The sequence below is a fragment of the Alosa sapidissima genome, chromosome 22 (genome assembly GCF_018492685.1).
Source record: "Alosa sapidissima isolate fAloSap1 chromosome 22, fAloSap1.pri, whole genome shotgun sequence".
Classification (NCBI taxonomy): domain Eukaryota; kingdom Metazoa; phylum Chordata; class Actinopteri; order Clupeiformes; family Clupeidae; genus Alosa; species Alosa sapidissima.
The window spans coordinates 3,626,612-3,647,466 of record NC_055978.1 but is presented as its reverse complement, the minus strand read 5'-3'; the positions used below and the strand labels follow the sequence as shown (position 1 = coordinate 3,647,466).

The 20,855-nt window shown below is 44.4% G+C and overlaps 2 protein-coding genes across 6 annotated transcripts in view; one reads left to right on the top strand and one right to left on the bottom strand.

The window, feature by feature from the left end:
• Positions 1-3,743, top strand: part of mpped1 (metallophosphoesterase domain containing 1) — a 50,069-nt gene extending 46,326 nt beyond the window's left edge. Inside the window, exon 9 of the mRNA XM_042078428.1 lies at positions 3,713-3,743. The gene's annotated coding sequence lies outside the window, so the exon portion shown is untranslated. The remainder of the gene's footprint in view (positions 1-3,712) is intronic.
• The window catches only part of LOC121697096 (EF-hand calcium-binding domain-containing protein 6-like), a 34,145-nt gene continuing 16,806 nt past the window's right edge, over positions 3,517-20,855 (bottom strand). For 3 of the 5 annotated variants that reach the window (XM_042078391.1, XM_042078393.1, XM_042078395.1), the window contains exons 12-30: positions 20,088-20,168; positions 19,795-19,955; positions 19,144-19,266; positions 18,826-18,961; positions 17,965-18,079; positions 16,336-16,463; positions 15,583-15,809; positions 13,362-13,425; positions 12,903-13,021; positions 12,035-12,193; positions 11,402-11,560; positions 11,029-11,224; positions 10,444-10,635; positions 9,507-9,737; positions 7,833-8,042; positions 6,483-6,651; positions 5,905-6,080; positions 4,214-4,360; positions 3,517-3,924 (exon numbers count right to left, since the gene is read on the bottom strand). In XM_042078391.1, the coding sequence (XP_041934325.1) occupies positions 3,802-3,924; positions 4,214-4,360; positions 5,905-6,080; positions 6,483-6,651; positions 7,833-8,042; positions 9,507-9,737; positions 10,444-10,635; positions 11,029-11,224; positions 11,402-11,560; positions 12,035-12,193; positions 12,903-13,021; positions 13,362-13,425; positions 15,583-15,809; positions 16,336-16,463; positions 17,965-18,079; positions 18,826-18,961; positions 19,144-19,266; positions 19,795-19,955; positions 20,088-20,168 (2,916 nt within the window). In that variant the 3' untranslated portion in view covers positions 3,517-3,801. Of the gene's footprint in view, positions 3,925-4,213; positions 4,361-5,904; positions 6,081-6,459; positions 6,652-7,832; positions 8,043-9,506; positions 9,738-10,443; positions 10,636-11,028; positions 11,225-11,401; positions 11,561-12,034; positions 12,194-12,902; positions 13,022-13,361; positions 13,426-15,582; positions 15,810-16,335; positions 16,464-17,964; positions 18,080-18,825; positions 18,962-19,143; positions 19,267-19,794; positions 19,956-20,087; positions 20,169-20,855 lie in introns of those variants that run through there. The other 2 variants (XM_042078394.1, XM_042078396.1) reach the window with 2 other exon arrangements.

Genomic DNA, 20,855 nt, shown 5'->3' with positions numbered 1-20,855 from the left:
CTCTCTCTCATTTTACGGTTCTACTCCGTCTTGTTACTGTAAGTGCTCGACTGGCCTCCCACACTTGAGATAACTTGGGATCTGAAGATGATGGTATAATTGTTTGAGCTAGATAGGTTTTTCACAGGGAGTTCTATGTAATGTACAGTAATGGTCAATGTAACTGGAAAAAAACCTGAAAATACTGAATCAATAATGACTTCAAATACTTAAATGTTCTTTTGTCTGTACTTCTTGTGAATATATTTATATAGATTTTTTTGTCTGTAAGTGGTTGTTTGATTTGAAATGTCAGTGCTAATATGTGTGTGTGTGGATGTGTGTGTGTGTGTGTGTGTGGACATGAAAAAAACGTTCCCTCATTTAGAGGTCATGAACTCTCTCCTCAGATGTCAGTAGCGTTTGCTAGAGGCAAGCACCCTCCAGACCGTACCTCAGAACCCACTAAGATACAGCGGAACCTCCGCCAGAGAATCAAAGGCTCCCTGACACCCGGTGCGCTGCTTTTGCATAAAAAGAACACATCACACTTTGATCTGTGTACCCCCCCCCCCCCCCCCAAACCCCACCACCACCTCCTCAGCCCCTGCCATAATTTATTTAACGTTCCTCCCAGCTATCATTTACTCTTGTGTGTCTCTTAATTATGCCGACTATGGGTTGGCGGATGGTAGGCTGCAGGGTGTCGAGGGGTGCACACCAATGAAGAGGGTGAAAGCAGAGTTTACTCTCGCTGTTGCCGGCGTGCGCACAGAAGCCAGCGACGTGTCAGAAAGTTCTTTCGGCTGGCACTTGGTGCCATTTCGGTTGGTCATGCACCTCCCAATTTTTGCAACCTGCTGCATGAGGCGCACTCACGACATGGACGGCTACTTAAGATAAAGAAATGCTTGTTTTGCTAACTTGTGTGATAACTAACAGGTGTTTCATTACCTGCTGTCTGGCTCACAGCTACTTGTAAACACACACTGTCCCATAATGGGGTTGAGAAAACCTTGAGAACCTGTTCATGCCCCTATAGTGTAGCTCTGTAGCTGCCCCACAGCTCTAGCTGTTGGCTGCAGCAACTCAATCGAGGTAGAACTGATTGTTTTCGGGGAGTGGGGGGGTGGGGGTGGGGGGGGGTTGGGTTTGTCCTGGCAGTATTCGGAGACCTCTAGAAACAGACATCTATGTGAAAAATCACCGGAATTCTCCTTTAATAGTCTAGTGTTGCTGCTGACTAGATAAGAACACAAACAGTAAACGGAAACTTTTAGGACCCCTCCAGTGTAATTCACAAACAAATATTGGTGATACAGTTTTCCTTATCGTTGCTTTCAGAAGCTGGATGGTATTTTTCTCGGTAACGACAACTATCATTTCGGAGAAGTGAGTGCAGCAATTCAAACGTGCCTGTAATGCTCGTATGAAATGGTGTGCTACTGTGTTGACGGTACAGTTTTCATTAAGCATAACGCACATAAAGCGCCTTTAAGAGAGAGGTGGAGGGTACGAGGGTGGGCAGAGTTTGCACTGGAGTGCCATGGTCACGGATGGCTGAGCGTGTCAGATGTGTGTGTGTGTGTCTGTGTGTGTGTGGGTGTGTGGTAGCCTCCTGCTCTTGGACAAACTCTGGAGCTGGGGTTGGAGAAGAGAGCTGTGGACAGACCGCTGGCACTGACTGATGCTGAAATTTAACATCATTCGCCAGACAGTTTCAGCAGCGTGTGTGTGTTTGTGTGTGTGTGCATCACTGTGCGAGTCTACGAGAATGTGTACATGAGTATGGAGTATGAAAAACTCCTGTCGACGTGTGTGTGTGTGTTTGGTGTGTGCGTACATGTATGCATGACTTCGCTTGTGTGCATCTTCAGAGAAAGATCGAAGGCTTTCCTCCCTGAGCCAGAGGGGAAAGAGCCGGAGGATACAAAAGTGTTATGAAAGAGAGAGAGAGAGAGAGAGAGAGGGAGGTGAAAGAAAGTGAGAGGAAGTGAGATGAGAAGAAAAACAGCAAAAAAAAAAGATAAACTGATGATGACAGACTGACAGCTGGGAGTCTTGGCTCTCCTTTTCATCTTTAAAAAACATTTCTTCTATGTGTCTTTATTTGTACGTCTGTTTGCCTTCGGTCAAACATGGACGTTTTTTTCCCCTTGCTCTCTTTTCTGTCTTCTGTATTTCTCTGCGCCTATGTGTTGTGTTTTTTTCTACTTTTCTTTGAGCACTTACTGTCGGCGGGTTTGTTGTTGTGTTTTCCTGGTCAGATCCTAAGGGCATGCTGTGCTGAATTTAAATAGTTTCTTTTTTTTTTCTTCTTATCTTTTGCTATTTGTGTGACAATCTCTTGTGTTGCGTGCCATCGACGTCGGAGATCGACTATTGAAATGTTTTCATTAATTTTCAGTGAACGTGTGAGATGTTTTCTAAAAGCTCTGTATGCGGTGAAGACAAAACAAGTTGCTGTGGCTGGCCTCGATGGGAGCTGGGGTCTACGTCGAGCTGTAACTTTCTTAACATTCAACGCATTCAGTTCTCAGAGATATCATTTACACAAATTAAATGAAACCTTATCCGTAATCCTGGATCACGTGTCTTCTGTCCCATCAGTCTTTCTCTCTCTATTTATTTCTTTCATACACACACACACACACACACACACACACACACACACAGACACACACACACACACACACAGACACAGATACACTTACATCATGTACACTGGTGCCTTTTCTTTTCTCTCCTCAAAGTTGGTTATTTCTCCCCAGATTCTATTTCTCCGCGGTATGCAAGAGGTGTGATGGGGGGAACTTTATCTGTGCTTCCCTCCTTTGTTCTTATCAAAGGGATCTGGATTTTCATATCAATTATCTAAACACGGACAAAAACTTAATTTGCTGCCGCGAGAACCCGACACACTCTTTCTCCCTGCTCTCTCGCTTTTCCACACCTTCTACACATTCTAATGAAATCCTTCGTTCAAATAATTACACAAGTAATCCTAGGGGATGGAGAATCATTTCTTTCTAGGCTGCCTTTTACTGTTCCATTAAAACAAAGTTTCTCCCATTTTTCTTCCTCCCTTTCTTCCCTTCTCCACTTTTACCCTCCTTTCCTTTCCTCACTGCTCTCCCCTTTCTTCCTCTCCTCACCCATCTTTACTTTCCCTCACTTTTTTCCGTTCTTCCCTTCTTTTTCTCCTCTCCTCCTCTCCACTCTGTTCTACTGCTGTAGACGTCCTCTGCTGTCAGTCTCTCTCTCCCTGTCTCTTGCTCGTAAAAAAAAAAACTGGAGCGCTCTCGCAAATGACAAACGTCCCTCTGTCTCGCTGCCATCCCTCTTTCACTGCGTACCGAACGGAACAAAGGCTACGTTTATGGCATTTTAGGGCTGTTTAACATCCAACTGCGCCACATGCGCCTAGAGTATTAAAGGGGGATGGAGACCGATGCATCAGTCGCTAATGCACTGTAGCAAATTTAAACTCAAAAGAAGCCTTTTTAAAAGAAAAAAAAAACAGCAAAGAGACTCAAGAAGTCTCAGCCATTCAGATGGCCTGTCATAGTGTTTTACTTAATCTGTAAAATATGGGATAGGACTGTTGATAATGAACATGTCTGTTTTTTTGTTGTTGTTTTAAGGAGGTTTGGGATATTGCCCCTGGCTAGATGTGGATAAATAGCATTAGCAGGACTGGATATCACAGTGTGGGGCCTTGTCTATCAGAAAGCTGTGTGTGTGTGTGTGTGTGTGTGTGTGTGTGTGTGTGTAAGCGTGCTGTATATCCGCTTCGGTAGCACCTGGAGACGGGATTGGCGTTCATCCCAGGAAGGTGCGGAGAAAATCGTTGTAGGATATCCTCCCACCCGCATCTTTATCAAAGCAGGACGCGAGATGCAGGAACTCGTCCTCGGAGAGATTTACGCTGTGCTGCCGCAGCACCTAAAGCACAACACCAACAACAAACACCTAATTACAAAACAAAATCCCCACAACCCAAATATGTACAGTACAGGTCTGCATGTTGGCTTTAGTCTGTGTGTATGTGTAGTCTGTGTGTAAAAAGGATGTGGGCGTTAAAAGAATCCGTATGTTTCTTTGAGTATATGATGCAAGTATCATATATCTATGTACAGCATGTATGTGTGTGTTTGTGCATACAGTATGTGTGTGTGTGTGTGTGTGTGTGTGTGTGTGTGTGTGTGTGTTTGCACGTAAGACATACTCTCACCTTCCTGAAGTCTGGGATGGATATAGTTCCACTGTGGTGGTGGTCATGCACTGCAAAACTCTGTCTCATGGACTTCCAGCACTGCTGGACCGACTCGCTCATCCTCAGATGGGCCTCGGCACACTGATCACTCACAAAGGCCAAAGTCTGGGCAAGACCAGCAACACAGATGCTCTCACATTAAAACCCCCATAGTTTGACATAGTTTTCAGTAGGGTTTACTCACACCTAATGTTTTAGGAGAATAGAACAGCAGACCACGGCAATATAGAAGGGAGTACCTTTGTATAGCACTAAATATTAATAACGATATGCCAAAGAATTTGTTTTATTCGCACGTATATGCCGTTTCCTGTGTCATTTTGGTTTTGTGTAGCGTAGACTTTGTTTATACAGGCAGGTACGCTCGAATAGAGTCTTAAACAGAGAATTTGCAGTCAAAATGTGCAGTCACATCAAACGCACACATACACACACCTTACTTCCTTACTTTCACCTAAAGCTGCACAGCTTCCCGTTACAAATGTGCGAATGTCAGTTTATGTTAATGTATACCTGGGACAGGCGTAAGTGATACCTTTGCAGTTTGTACAGATAAACGTTTTTACTGTTAAATTAGTCCCAGCAGTGTTCAGCCTGCACAGCAGGTTCCATTACCTCCTGAGAGGCTGCAAACCTTTCAAGCGACGACAAGGCACTCTGAAGCAGCAAGCTAATGAGACTATTGCGATGACAAGAAGTGTGGCGCCTCTCAACGCACTCCCAAATAGGTCTGAACAGGCACAGCGAGCAAAAAGGGAAAGCGAAAAATAAACTATTTCAATTTCTCCTTGTTTGAAAAAGCGAGCGTCTCTCTCATTTGTGTTGTCTTAACGCTCCTAAGGGGAAAGAGTGTCATCTTCCGCAGCGTTGCAGAGCTGGAGCTCGGCGGTCCCGGCCGGTCCCGGTGCCGGTGCACGCGCTCTGAGGAAGTCTGCTCGTGGGGCCCTGGTGCCGGATCACGGCCAACCGTGAGCTATCTCGTCGCATTTGTTTTTTTGGAAGGTCGATTATTGAGGGTTGCCAGATTTGTCCTCACCCACCCACTCTTAATGTGGCTTTTGGGGGTGGGGGGGCTCTGTTCAGCCGCTCCGTGGGGAGTCTCGCAGAACCAGCCCACCCCCTCGCTCTTTGTTCGTCGCCGGCCGTCCTCGGTGCCAGAAAAGACTAAATCTCCCAATTCTGTCATCAAGGAAGTGTCAGAACGGAGCCCGAGGGTGGGAGGTCCCCGCTGAGTTTGTACCCAATCTGGCGCCCGCCCTCATTTCCCCCCTCCCCTCCCCTCCCCTCCCCTTCCTTCCTTCCCTTGCCTGCTCTTGGTGTGTCTCTAAAGCGGTCTTGTCAGCAAGATAGCAGCCATTTTATATGCTGTCTTTTACAGTAAGCCGTAAATGTGGCAAAAGTATTTTTTTTTTACACCTTTCTGGAATTTTTCCACTCGTCAAGGTAAACACAACTGATAATAAACTCACAAATAATGCCCTTGCACTCATATATTGGCAGCAAAGTGGCAAATATTACACAGGGACCCTTTAATACCCTGCCATTGTAACAGAGGAGTCACAGACGTTTCTCTCACAGCACCAAGTCCTGGCATTCTCTGTCATTAAAAGGATATTTATGTGAATGATTAAAGAATCATGTCTCCGTACCTGTTCATTGGGTTTTGGTTTTCCTAAGGCCTGTTTGGTCTGAGGACGCAGGAAGAGCACAAAGTGACGCAGGAAGTCTGGGTAGGACAGCTGCCCGGTATTCTGGATGTCATACTTCACAGCCAGCTGCCTAAACTCCCGGTCTGTTAGATTGATGTGCAGCTCCTTAAGGATTTCTTATAAGAACCAATAAGGGTCACATTAGTCCAGACTGACCTTGAAAAGCTCAAGCAGTAAAGGCAGTATGCTTTTGTGTGAGAGCAGGAGAAATCCTACTCCTGGTGATACAGTATGCCAAAGGTACAGTTTTTGGCCCTTGTTGTATGCACAAATGTTCCTCCACTTGGATTTTCCTGGACTTTTGGTATGTGATATGGGTAGGTTTCATGAACTGAATACAACAAATATGCTTTCTGTTGCATTTAGGTTTGGGTTGGGTGATTGGTGTTACCCATGAAGGTGTGCTGGTGTTAGTGTTACCCATGAAGGTGTGCTGGTGTTACCCATGAAGGTGTGCTGGTGTTAGTGTTACCCATGAAGGTGTGCTGGTGTTACCCATGAAGGTGTGCTGGTGTTACCCATGAAGGTGTGCTGGCTGATCTGGCCGCTGCGCTGCTGGTCCTCCAGACGGCACCTCCGCTGTATCTCCTTCCAGCAGCAGCGCACGCGGCTTTGGATGCGACGCTCGGACGCTTCACAGTTGAGCAGTGGGCTGGAGCTTGGACGCCGCCTCTGGGCCTGCCCCTGCTGAACACACACACACACACACACACAAACACACACACATAACACATTTAACACAAACACACAGCCAGTCTTAATCACATCACAGTCATACTGTACATTTAACACACAGATACACACGAAACCAGTCTAAACTCACAGTACACATTTAAAACACACACACACACACACACACACACACACACACACACAGTCTAACTCACATTACACATTTAATTATCTCACACACACACACACACACACACAGCCAGTCTAATTCCAACCACATATCTAACACACACACACACACACACACACACACACACACACACACACACACACACACACACACACTGGCTCTGACCTCCCCTTTATGGATACACTTTATAGAAAGCTCTGCAGGAAAAAAGGGGACAAAGCATCCTCACACCACCCAGCTCATTCCCAGTTCCCACAAGATCCCACAGCCTCACACTCATAATGTTGACGTTGACACTAGGCTGACTAGGCTGACGTTGAGTTGCTAGGTCTCTGTCATACAGACAGCTCTCCCTAGTTCCCTCTAGGGAGCTGCAAAAATATGTGTTTAAATGTATATGTGTGATAATCCAGTGTTATTTTTTAACACATATATTATGTATGTATTACTAATTGTGTTGCTCTCTCTGAACTACTTATCTTTAACTCCTTAACTCCTCTGTCTCTAAAAAGCTAACTGTGAGCAATGGAGAACAATTACAATGTACAGTAATTATACTGTTTTCTGTTTAGTACAAGTGCAAATGGTAATAAAATCTATCTACATATCGATCACATGTAAGGAGAGACGCTTAAAAAAAAAAGTTGACCATCTGACAGAATTTTAAGTCTTTCTGAGATATGGTGGAGATCTGTAGTTCTTGCTCAAACATTTCTTTTTATGAAATGTAACACCGACATTTTAACATGCGAAACACAGACGGGGAGCAATTATATTCTTCTTAGTACTAACAAGGCGAACGTCATTAAAAAGCAACATTGGCAGCAAACCTTAGTAAAACAATTCAAAGAAAAAAAGATAGGAAAAAAAGATCAGAGTATGTTCAAAGGTATAAAGAGAAAGCCAAGAATTTAAATTAGTTTTAAAAGCATGAGATGGATGTGAGTATGAGAGTGCTCATATACTCCATATATATATATTCTTTCTTTCCTCATATACTCCATACCTTGGAGCTTCGAGAGCCACAGGGTGGAGTCCTGGGTCGTGGTGGGATGGGTGATGTCTGAACATTAACAGGGCTTATGGTCATATCAGGCGTTAGTGACGGAGAGGTGAGGGAGAGACAGAAGTCCCCTGAACTGAAACACTTCAGAAAGGTCCGGTAGTCCAGGACACCCCGCTCCGTCAGAGGAAGCTGCTCCCACAGCCATTCCAACTAAAACAACACATAAAACCAAACTACTTAGCATAGAGACCATCATATCTATATACAGTAATATCTTTGCAGGTGCCCCCCCCCCCAAAAAAAATAAATAAATAAATAAATAAATAAATAAAATAAAAATAAAATAAAAATCCAGAATCTCAAAACATTTGCATTGCAGGGAAATTGACTTCTCCATGATATTTAAATGTTTTAAAATGTGCCTGTATATTCTACACAGATGTGGGTTATAGATAGATTATAAACATCATAACTTTGGAAACCTACCAACCACCATGATTTACCAGTTGAGCTACTACAGCAATATGTTTTTAATGAAATTTTAGGTAGATTTTTTTAGAAAAATCCAATTTCTTCCTAATAGAACTATAAAAAAAAACCTAACAATTTTGTTGGAAAATATTTTACAGCAGGTTTTTGAAAATATCTGTAGATTTCATTTTCAGATTTTACACACCAACATATCACAGGTAAAAATGTACATAATGATCAGAAGTGGCCTGAGCTGAATAAGCCATTGGATTTTGATTCATCACATTCAGCGAGTTAAAGCATGCAGAGCAAGATGATTTTGATTCATCTCATTCAGCGAGTTAAAGCATGCAGAGCAAGATGATTTTGATTCATCACATTCAGCGAGTTAAAGCATGCAGAGCAAGATGATTTTGATTCATCTCATTCAGCGAGTTCAGCATGCAGAGCAAGATGATTTTGATTAATCTCATTCAGCGAGTTCAGCATGCAGAGCAAGATGATTTTGATTCATCTCATTCAGCGAGTTCAGCATGCAGAGCAAGATGATTTTGATTCATCACATTCAGCGAGTTCAGCATGCAGAGCAAGATGCCGGTGCCTCTGCTTACACACCCAAGAGCTTATGAGAGTGTAGCGCATGAATTCAGTTAGGCAAGCTTAAAAAGTGGATTTCTTGCTGTGCTTCTGTGTGTGTGTGTGTGTGTGTGTGTGTGTGTGAGTGTGTGTGTGTGTGTGTGTGTGTGCACATGTGACACACAGACTACACTGAAATGGATCACTTCTCCGATCCCCCTGTATGTGGCAAAGAGGAGAGTATATCAGGCAGGCTAACCGGATTAGCCCCCTGTGAAGAGATTGCTAATTGCTGATGCTAGGTATTACACTAAGACATGGATCAACTGAGATGGCAGTTCAGTCACATAGAGCTATTGGATTTTTTTTTCTTATTATGTCTTTGCATTTTTCTCTTTGCCTCTTTCTGTAAATGTACTCCACATTGTTGTTGGAAAGCACATACAATTTAATACCATCATACATTATGAGAATCTGTGCTAAGAAAAAAATCTAATTTTGCGGAACTCTTTATGTACTAATACAAAATACAAAAACAGCTAAATGTATAGATTTGTTTGATTAGCGTGTGTTCAGTGTACATCCGTGTATCAGACAGCATAGACGTGTGCTTTGTTGAACCCTTACCTGCTCAGGTGAGAGAAAGTGAAGGTGGTGGTCAGCGATATCCCTGAATTCGTCTTTACTGATGGAACCGCAGTTGGTGGGGTCCATGTCCACCATCTCCATGACGATGGAGAAGAGATGCTCAGAGACGACTTGGCGCACGCAGTCCAAAATCTCAGTGTCTGGCAGAGACTGCAGCTGGACAGGTGTGCAAGCTCTCGTCTCCATGATCAACTTCCTCTCTGGGGCCTGCTGCAGAGTTCCCCGGGAATTGTAGTTACAGTCCAGGCGCTGTAAACACCTTGCTCAAGCACCTAAGCTCCAGTTAACAGTAATCTACAGGACTGGGCAAACATTGTAGGCTAATCTAATCACAGTAATTTTCTATCTACAACATAAAAAAAATAACATTTTGAAAAACTTTCTTTTTGAAAAAAGAAAAAATGATTTATAGCCATTTTTTTTTGTTTACTATACTTTGTGTGTTGTCAAATGATATGTTAAAATATTCATGTAATATTTTCAAAGCATCCAGCATTTACAGCATTGTTTCACACATGCCTAAAATGTGTGCAGCTTCTCCTCCTAGAGCAGTGCAGTGTTACTGGACGACAGGAGTCTAAGGACTTTATAGCCCAAAACTCCTTCAGCTCATCAAGTCTCCATTCATTTACGGGCGAGTGCTGTCCCTATATGGCCAATATGGCGGCCGCGTTTACAAATTCCTTCTGATAGAACCTAACAGACAATGCGTCATCACTGAGTCATCAATGCGTCATTAGGGGCAGCCGTGGCCTACTGGTTAGCGCTTCGGCTTTTTGGGATAAATGCAGAGACCAAATTTTCCTCATGGGATCAAAAGAGTATACTTATACCTATCTACGTATATATATTTATGGTTTGCATAGCGCTGCCTCTCCTCCTGGGAGCAGTGCAGTGTTAATAGGAGGGCATGAACCTTGTTGTTGAGGTTGAATTGGTGCAGGAAGTTTCTCCAGCACACAGCGTTATTCTCCCAGTCCAACACCAGCCGGTTGAGAAGGTACCGGTACTGGCGGTCCGACACCCTGGCGCAGAAGTGCTCCAGGACCCTTCGGAAGTCCAGCGAGGACAGCATTCCGTTACCATCACGATCAAATGAAGAGAACACCTAGACATTATGTCACATGTAAGGTTTGCAAATGATTAGCAAAAACTGTCATTGCACACTAACGCAGAGAGATCACTACATATGGTTCAGTGTATGCATGCATATGCATGCATATACAATATGCATATACTATCAGTGTATGCATGCATATGCATGCATATACAATATAGTATGTATATAATGTACCCACTATGCTAGACCCATCATACATCATAAATTTGATTTTTAACATGTGTGAACTAGTGAATGTGTATGTGTTTGTGTGTGCGTGTGTGTGTGTGTATGTGTGAGTGCGTGCGTTTTTGTTTGTGGGTGTGTGTGTGCGTATGTGTGCATGCGTGTGTGTGTGTGTGTGTGTGTGTGTGTACGCACACATGCACGTGTGACCTCTACCTTGTGGAGTGTGTGTGCTGAGGCGGTGACCAGCTCGCTGATTCTCTGGATGGCCCTCTCTGGGCTCAGGGTCTCCAGGTTCTCAGTGGGGGCAGGGGTGGGGGATCTGACCTCTGACCTCTGCACTGGTCCCAGCTCAAAGGCCCGCAGGAAGCTCAGCCACGACAGAGCCCCAGCAACCACCCTAACCTTCAGACTGGCACAAAACCACACAAGCGGGATGAGTAGAGGTGTGTGTGTATCTGTGTGTGTATGTGTGTGTTTGAAGACAGAGAGAGGGAAATAAGGAAAGAAAGAAAAAAAGAAAGAACGAAAAAGAAAGAAAGAGAAACACACATCCCTCAAATGTCTCAAAGTGTCACCACTCCTGTACCTTTGTAGTAGCTGCGTGAGCTGCTCTCTCTCCAGACGGCGGCCATGTTGCTGAAGCACACTCTGCAGGTCCTCCAGCCGCACTCTCCCGTCCCTCCTCCTCACCTCCAGGCGGGACAGGGCTGAGGTCAGCTCGTGGTAATGACGCCTCACCAGGTCCCTGCACAAACAACACACACACACACACACACACACACACACACACACACACACACACACACACACACACACACACACACACACACGGAAATCTTGATCCATGTTTTTTTTCTGTGCAATTGGCATGTCCCAACATTACAAGAACTAACTTATTAAGACTATGATATAATATGTGGTAGCTTGATCTAACAAGAATAGCATTAGACATATTGCAAGACCATGATTTCAAGTTTGAGAATGCAACAGCGGCCTACTGCTAATAAAATGTATTGTTGCTTTGGATTACCAAACATGCACATGTGTTGAATGTGTTCGCTGGAATGTGACGTTGGTAATGATGTGTAGTTTTAAAGCCACTGCCATGCACTCTAAAACCATGCTAAATTCCACACTCAATCTATCAAATGAATACATATGAATTGATACATGACTGGCACCACACAGCCTATCTAGTATACTTAGTTTAGGCACTTACCCAATGTCCTTCAGCGATACCTCTGTCTGACTAGGTTTGGGACTGGATGAGTTTAATGAAACTGCGTTCACTGGTCCATAGATATCAGCAGTATGGTCTTCCTGCAGCTTCTCCCGAAACTCTGAGAGCGTGAGGTAGCCTTTGCCAGTAGGGTCATATCTATAAGAGACAAACAAAACAGACATTTACATACAAAAGTATCAAACACATCACACACACACACACACACACACACAATACAAATGATGGATTGAGGCTGTTTGACCATTTTTATGTTCAAACGTTATTTTAATTAACCCATTTTGGGTTGTCTGGGTTGTTTTTGGTAACCCAGCAGCATGGCCAGCAAACCGTTTTGGACAGTGCCCCTCCACTACTCCACCAAATGTGTCATAACCCAGATTCTGGGTTAAAGGTGTTGTTACGCACTTTTGAAAGCTAAAACATTTTTTGTCACATACAGCAAACAACACCTCAACATCCGCTAGCTGCCTGTGCCCTTAATACACTGAAAAAAGAATGCGGTCTCTGTGGACAGCCCAGGCTCCAAAAACGGCAACAAAAACAACTTGGTCCAGCCTGGACCATAAAAACATAACAAACGGTTTCAGCCAATCACCAACGAGATTCACGTTTAGGAGAGTTTCAATTGCATGGGAGGGAGGGGGAGGGAGTAGCGAGCTAGCTCTCTGTTTTGTTTGAACATCAACAGAAGTGACGTTACCCAACATGGCTTAGAGCACTTTTAAACTAGCAACTGATTCTGCTGGGATAAGACAACTCGGCATATGTTCTGTCCAATATCTAATTTCCAAGCCTGTATTTTTTAGAGTGCAGTGCCAACAAAGAGCAGGGGGAATGCTCAAACCTCAACCACAGTGCTTGAAGTTCCGCTGGTGTGACAGGAAGGCCAAATGAGCAAGCCAAGTTCTTAAAGTCGTTCTTCAAAACAATTTGGACTCCATCTTCCCCATATTGACTCAGCTTCTACAGAGGGGAGAAATAAGTCATATCAGAGGGAACATACTTGGAAACATTAAATGATTAGCATGCATGTATATATTTACAGTAGATTAGTTCACACTTCAGGCTACATCTTCATAAACAACACAAATATGTACTTCATCCAAGTCTGATGTATTCCTTACTTCCCCCTCCCTAGAGAGAGAGGCCTTCTGCCACTTTGGTCAATCTGTTAGTCAGGAAAACTTTTCCAGGGCAGTTTACTCTTTGCAGAAGCAGATTGAGTGTGGGTTTGAGGGCTTAAGATAAGGTGCCCTGGCAGCCCTACATGCTTTGATAATGCTCATAATGATGGTACACATACCCTGGACATGTCAGGCCATCTGTAGATCGCATTGGTAACCAACGTCTGATGGAGCTGTTCAAGTCTAGTGAGAGGTAATGGTCAAATATATGATCACATATATGGCATCACACATAAACGCTAAACACACACTAAAAAGCAGCTTAGAATATCTATTTACTATGGACCACAGGAATGGATTACATTTAACATGCACAATCATAGTGTATAGAAAGAGAATAGTATTGTATGTTTTCTAAACCACTTAGGAGTACGAGGAAAGAGAAGCGCAACACTGAGGTGTTGCAGTATTCTTTTCTCTTACCTTTAAGCTGTTCTTGCGAAATAGCAGCTACACCTGCAGTACAACCTATCAAGGTGTGCAAGGTCCTCTCTATCTTCTATGTTGTCTAAAATCTTCTATGTAGACTAGAGCAGCAGTACAGCTCTGGCCAGTGGTTCGTTCAAATTCGCAAACATATAGGAGAACGTTTGCAAACAGTTTTTTGTTAACCGTGAGTTTTCGGTGAACGTTTGTAAACAATCACAAACAGTCTGAGGAGGTAGTTCTCCACGAACATACAGTGGACCTGGACGTGAGTTTGACGAAGGCAATAATGCAATTACAGTTACAATAGAATGTTAACACCAAATCGTTCAAATTGAACTGTTCAAAGAAAATATGTTTCCCACGAAACGTTCGCCACTGTTTGCCAAATTTGTACGCACCTCTGGTCTACTACTGAACTGTGTGGACTGGACTAAATGGTGCGAATCGGATGGTAGTCTCAGAGTGGTTTTAAGGAGCTGGGCTAGCATGCAGTAGTCGGAAAAGTTGTGGGTTCAATTCCCGGCTTTGGCCATTGTGCCCTTGAGCAAGGCATTTAACCCCGAGTTGCTCTGGGGACAATGTAATCCCTTGTAATGAAATCAGGGCTCGAATTATCTTTTTGTCTTTAAGGGGGTCTCTCTATCTCATAAAAAGTTGGCACACCCCGCGCATAGCCTAACAAGGCGATACAATGAAATAGCCTAGGCGCAAGTGGCGCTTTTGCGCAGTACAGTATATGCGCACGGTAGGCCTAGGCTTTACCTTGACACACGCACACAACAGACATAGATTTTTCATAGAAATTGATTAATTTTAATTAATTTCAACATATTATTGATTATAATAGTCCATATCTCATTTCAATTTCACAATACAAAGAAATAGACTAAACGATTTAGTCTGTGCCATTCTCAATTTCACAACGTAACTCATTTAAACCAGACCACCGTCTCAGATAGGGTATCCTCAGTGTCAAACACAATAATGTATGTAGTGTAACTTATACACAGGGGAAAAAGCACTAACTGGCAGAAATGAATAAAGCCAGCCAAACTATGTTCTAGTAGGCTAATGTGTTGAAACGTGGAAAATTAATAGACAAACAATTTTGGAGTTTGCACTGAGATATTGTCGGGTAGCCATTGAATATTCCGACATCAGAGATTGCTAACAGGTGTTTCAAAATAGCTGGGAACTTTCCGGAGCTCTGAATGGCAGAGGATAGCTAGATCATCAGACAACACAATCATTGTAGGCTGCATTATGGGCCATAATTTAGGCTTTGTCAATCAACATAGAATAGGTGAAGCGCAAGTTCAACAGCAAACAGGACTTTTCAGCACGTATCAAACCACGTAGGCTAGCCCAATAAACGCCGATGCAAATAGACAAAACACTCACATCAAAGCAGGGTGACTTCTTCAGATTTGCGAGTGCTGTCAAATCGATATGGTTTGCTCATATAGTCTAGTGGTGTGGTGGTGAAGTGTCATGCTGCGTTCAAGAGCATAGTGTAGGTCTACGTCCCGTAGTAGCCTATATTTTAATTTAACGTCTTTAATGGTAAGAGATCGCACAGGGATGGATAATGAGCAGTTGTTTAAGATTAAATTACAATGCCAGACACTTTCAGATATGAGAGACCCCCTGAGGTTTTTGACTTTGTTGCTTTCATAGGAGCCAGTCCTCACTCTATGGGAGCTCGGCTCCCTCTGGCTCCCACGTAATTCGAGCCCTGATCCAATCCAATCACTCATCCACCCACCCACTCACTCACCCACCCACTCACTCACCCAACTCACTCACCCACCCACTCACCCACTCACTCACCCACCCACTCACTCACCCACCCTGTCACTTACCCACACACTCACTCACCCAACTCACTCATTCACTCATTCACTCACTCACCCACTGGCTGGCTGCAGTGCTAGCTTCCTGCCCTTTGACCGGACAATGCTTTGGAACTCGCGGTAGCTGAGGTTTTTGCCGGGGCCGAGGCCCAGCAGACGCAGCAGGCGACCGTGCTCAGACTCCTTGGTGATGAAACCCAGGCTGGTGTGGAGGTCCAGGTAGTCACGTGCCAGCACAAAACCATCTGAGTCTTTGTCCATGAAGCGGAAAGCTGAGAAGACACTCTGGAAGACAATAACGTATTATGCTCTTATTGTAATTAATAATGTAACATATAGCACATGGTTATGGTTATAGTTATATACTATTATATTTTATTTCACAAAAATTATATTTTGTTCTTACTACAGTTAACATCTAAATTGTCTAATAACTGTACAATAAATAAACCCTTGAATAAGATGAATACTATTTGAATGAGCCATTACTGACTAAGTTCCTACATGAACATCATGCTGTACTACATGTCTGTGAAGATTCTGAATGCAATCTTCCCTGTTTTAGGACACAGTTTTAATTAAATACACTTTTGCACATGGCCTGTCAAGGTTCAGAATTGTGGTGTGTGGGGGTCAGACCGATTGATGTGCAAGTTGTAACAACCATTTTAAAACAGTTAGTTAAATTAAAAAAAAGATTGTTTTCTACAAACAAATATCTGGACAGTGTTTAATATTTAAAAATGCAAGATGGTGGACATTATTTTCACCATGTCCCCTTTGAGAAGGATAACTAGCCGTGTCATCTCACCCCGTGGACTTCTGTGATTCTGTCCAGCATCAGAGAGAGGCAATCCTCAGCGGTCAGCAGTCTGGCTGGCGCTCCGGCATCTGGTTTAACAGGCACTGGAGCTCTCTTCTGATACCTGGCCAAAATCCCTACACACACACTCACACACACACACACACACACACACGCATACACACACACACACACACACACACACACACACACACACACACACACACACACACACACATTTACTCACTCTCACTCACACACACACACACACACACACACAGACACACACACACACACACACACACATGCATACACACGCACACGCACACACACGCACACACATTCACTCACTCTCACTCACACACACACACACACACACATGCATACACACGCACACAAACGCACACACACACACACGCACAGGCCATCATCACGGGAACACTAAAACATCAAACACTCATCAAACTCTAACTAAACTAATCCAGAATCTAAAACTAGTGACGAGCGTCTCTAATGTGTGCCAGTCACATCACAGAACCCCAGTTCCAGACTGGGGAGCTTGCGGGGGGCCCTCATTCCACTAGCCTATTTTCAGCACGCCTGTGTGGATGTTTTCTAATGAATTCGTCAATACAAATATAGCTTTCTTCACTATCTGGTCTGACAGCACCTAATATGGGCAGAAGAATGACTCTGTCTCTGGTTTGTGACATTTTATTGGGAGGTACTCTGCAAATAGCAGTTTGATTCATAGTCATCTCAATTTGTTTTGAGCGGTGATGGAAATGTTACCAGTCAGCTAGCCAAATGAGACCAGCAAATGAGGAGATTCCACATCACACAGGGTACGTCTTTGTCATTTCAACTCCTCTCTCTCTCCCTTCTTCCCCTTCTCTCTCTTTCTTGCCCTCTCTCTCTCTCTCTCTCTCTCTCTCTCTCTCTCTCTCTCCTGTCTCAGTAATACAGATGAAAAGGTAGATAATGTTGCTGGATGATGTTGCGATATTAAAATCTCCAGCCTAAAATCTCCCAGCTAATCACTTTCCAGTACTTGCCAAAAAAAAAAAAGTCGTCTCGCAACAAGAGAAGCTTCGCTCCCTTTTTAAACACAGCTAACTTTAGCGCTCGCTCGCTCGTGCTGCTAATGGGAGAGAGAGAGATTTATTTTTTTTTGCGGCGGATCCAAATGAAAGAGATGTCCTGCTGCTTCCGCACAGCATCCAGCGCACATAATTAGCCGGAACGTTGAGAAATCAAAATTATTCCGTGTTTGGGCTCCTCTTGTTCGCCGCTAATGAGATGCAGGGAACATGTGAACTATATTTACACAGCGAATCATTTCTCCAATGACTCATGAAGCAAAGAATGAGAGAGGGAGAGAGGGAGAGAGAGATGGTTAGGAAAATGTGATTGATTTAGTAATGACAAAGTGTGTGTGTGTGTGTGTACTGTATGTGTGCGCATGTGTGTATGTGTGCACATATTGTTAAATGTACGTAAACAAACGTACATGAGTACCGTATATGTGAGAATTAACTGTGTGTGCATTCTTAGCGTGTGTGTGTGTGTGTGTGTGTGTGTGTGTGTGTGTGTGTGTGTGTGTGCTGCAGCAGGGTCATGTTGTTGGCCCTTCCTCACCGGAGTATTTCTTCAGGAGCCCTGAGCAGGAGGTTCTCCCGGCCCTGAAGCCCAGCACTCTGGTCAGGGACTGCAACTGCTTCTCATCCACCGACAAATTGCAGTCCTGTAATATCTGAACACACACACACACACACACACATACACACACACACATATACACACACACATACACACAGAGGGAGGGAGGAAGGAAGGAAGGGAGAGAGAGAAACAGAAAGGGAGAGAGCGCTCCCATAGATCCACACACACACACACACACACACACACACACACACACACACACACACACACACACACACACACAAATACACACACACACACACACACACACAAATACACACACAAATACACACACACACACACACACACAAAACCACAGATTACACACAAACACAAGGCATTGCTTTGAACTTTGATTGTAGCATGCGTTCGTGCGGCACAAAAGCGCTCTGGTGTTACCACGTCTGTGTTTATCGCCGCGGCATGCGTGCATCAAAGGAGCAATTTTCATGTAAATCTCTGTACACATGCCTCCGACATCACACACTTGCTTGCTCGCTCGCTCGCTGCTCTGACCGCTGTGTCTGTACATGTGTAGATTGACCCGCGCGCCAACCCCGTACAGCACTGAGCCGAAAGTGAGCTCATAGCACAGACATGAAAGCCTCCCCCCAAGTGCACCATGCAGAGTCTCACGGACGATATTCAGCTCAGGTGCCCTGGAGGTTTTCCTCCTGTATATATATATATTTTTTATTTTTTATTTTATTATTTCACACTGTAAGCACGCCATGCACGTGCCGTATGCCTCAGCCTTGATTATGGAGACCCGGCGGAGGCCACTCGTCCAGGACTCACCGTTCTGAGCTGCGAGGCGCTGACGCTGCCACCGGGGGGGAGGCAGTCGGCGAGGGTGAGGGCCAGGAGGCTCAGCCTCTCTTTGAGCCTCCACAAGAGATCATCGGCTTCCTTTACATGGGGGCCTGAGGCCAACCTGCCACACAGAACCACCGCACGGTGCACGGGACAGGGACAGAGCCGGGAGACATTTATTCATTCATTATTTATTTATTTATACTTTATTCTTGTGAATATTTATTATTTACAAAGACATCTGGGAGTGTGAATGTCGCACAATGGCAAACACATTCCCAAAGCAAAAATCTCCCTCTGTACCTGTCTGTAGCACACTGAGTCTTCAGACCGCTGTCTGTCCCTCTAGTACTGGCGAGCATCCATAAGTGCTGCAGAAAGTGCTTATATTGAACTCTGCCAGACACGGTGTAAGGTTCACATAGCCTGTACACACACACACACACACACACACACACACACACACACACACACACAGACCCAAACAAACACACACACACACACACACACACACACACACACACACACACACACACACACACAGACCCAAACACACACACACAGACCCAAACACACACAAAGGAGACAAAGAATACACATACATGGATACAAACTACACTGTACTTCAACTCCAATTGAAATGATCTCCCTCATGTTCAAGAGCACTCCAACAACTAACGCATTCTATTTATTCTGTCTACTCTCCCCTCCTTGTTGCAATACTTCGTACTCTTTGAAATGTTTTGAATTGCACATAAATAGTTTAGTAGAATGTAACTAGGGTATGAAATACAACGTAATATACTATACATGTGAAAGCTACATGATAGGTACAGACTACATTGTTTAAAATGGCTGCCAGGTGAGAGGTCATTTATGTACTTATTTAATATTATTTTGAATGCTTAGGTGAGACTAGGCATGAGAGGAGGGTGTAGGTGTGTCTGCTCTCACCGGTTGAAGTGTTGGTCAGACAGAGGCAGGCCATGTTGTTGGATGATCTTTCTGAGCTCCTCCTGACGGACAGTCCCTTTTCCGCACCGATCCAGCTGGCCCAGAGTCAGGCTCACAGCCGTCAAAGACTCGCTCAGTTTGTCCCTCAGCAGCTCCTCTACCTGCAGCCCAAACAGCATGCCAACTTCACTTCAGTGTATTTATGGCATACAAAAAAACGCTATTCATCTTCCATTAGGGAGGCATTGTATGAGTTGTGTTTAAAGTCACTGCTTTGGTTTAGTTTAGTTTACTGTAGTCCATGTGTCCGCTGCCAAGGTTGCCTTCTCAGTCCATGCACTCCTCACAGCTTTGTCTTTATCCTTTTGCTCAACCTGAAAGAATACATTCCCATCACACACAGGCAATACACTACATACACACACACGAACGCACGCACGCACGCACAAACATACACACACACACAAGCACACACACACACACACACACACACACACACACACACACACACACACACACACACACACACACACACACACACAAATGCATTTCTTCAGTTGGCTTAGGCCTTTGTGTAACACAATGCTCTCAATTCCATGCATTGGGGCATGTCAGGGTGAAGGGGTCCATGCAGGTGCAGAGAGGATCCCGCTTCACACATGGGCCTGGGCACACCCACCACACACATCAGGAATCAGATCACGTCCTCTTCCGGTGTGAGTGTCTTACTCACTCTCTCTCTGTCTCTCTCTCTGTCTCTCTCTCTCTCTCTCTCTCTCTCTCTCTCTCTCTCTCTCTCCCTCTCTCTCTCTGTTTTTACTCTCCCTCTATCTACCTCGCTCGCTCCCTGTCTATCTCTCTCCCCAGGGGCGCCGCACGTACAGAAGCTTCTGGAAGCTTCGTCTGGCTCCGGACCTGCAGCTGAGCCTCATTACCCACCGCCGACACACACACACACACACACACACACACACACACACACACACACACACACACACACACACACACACACACACCACACAGACTGCTGCGTGAATCCCCCTGTTTGATCTGTTGCTTGC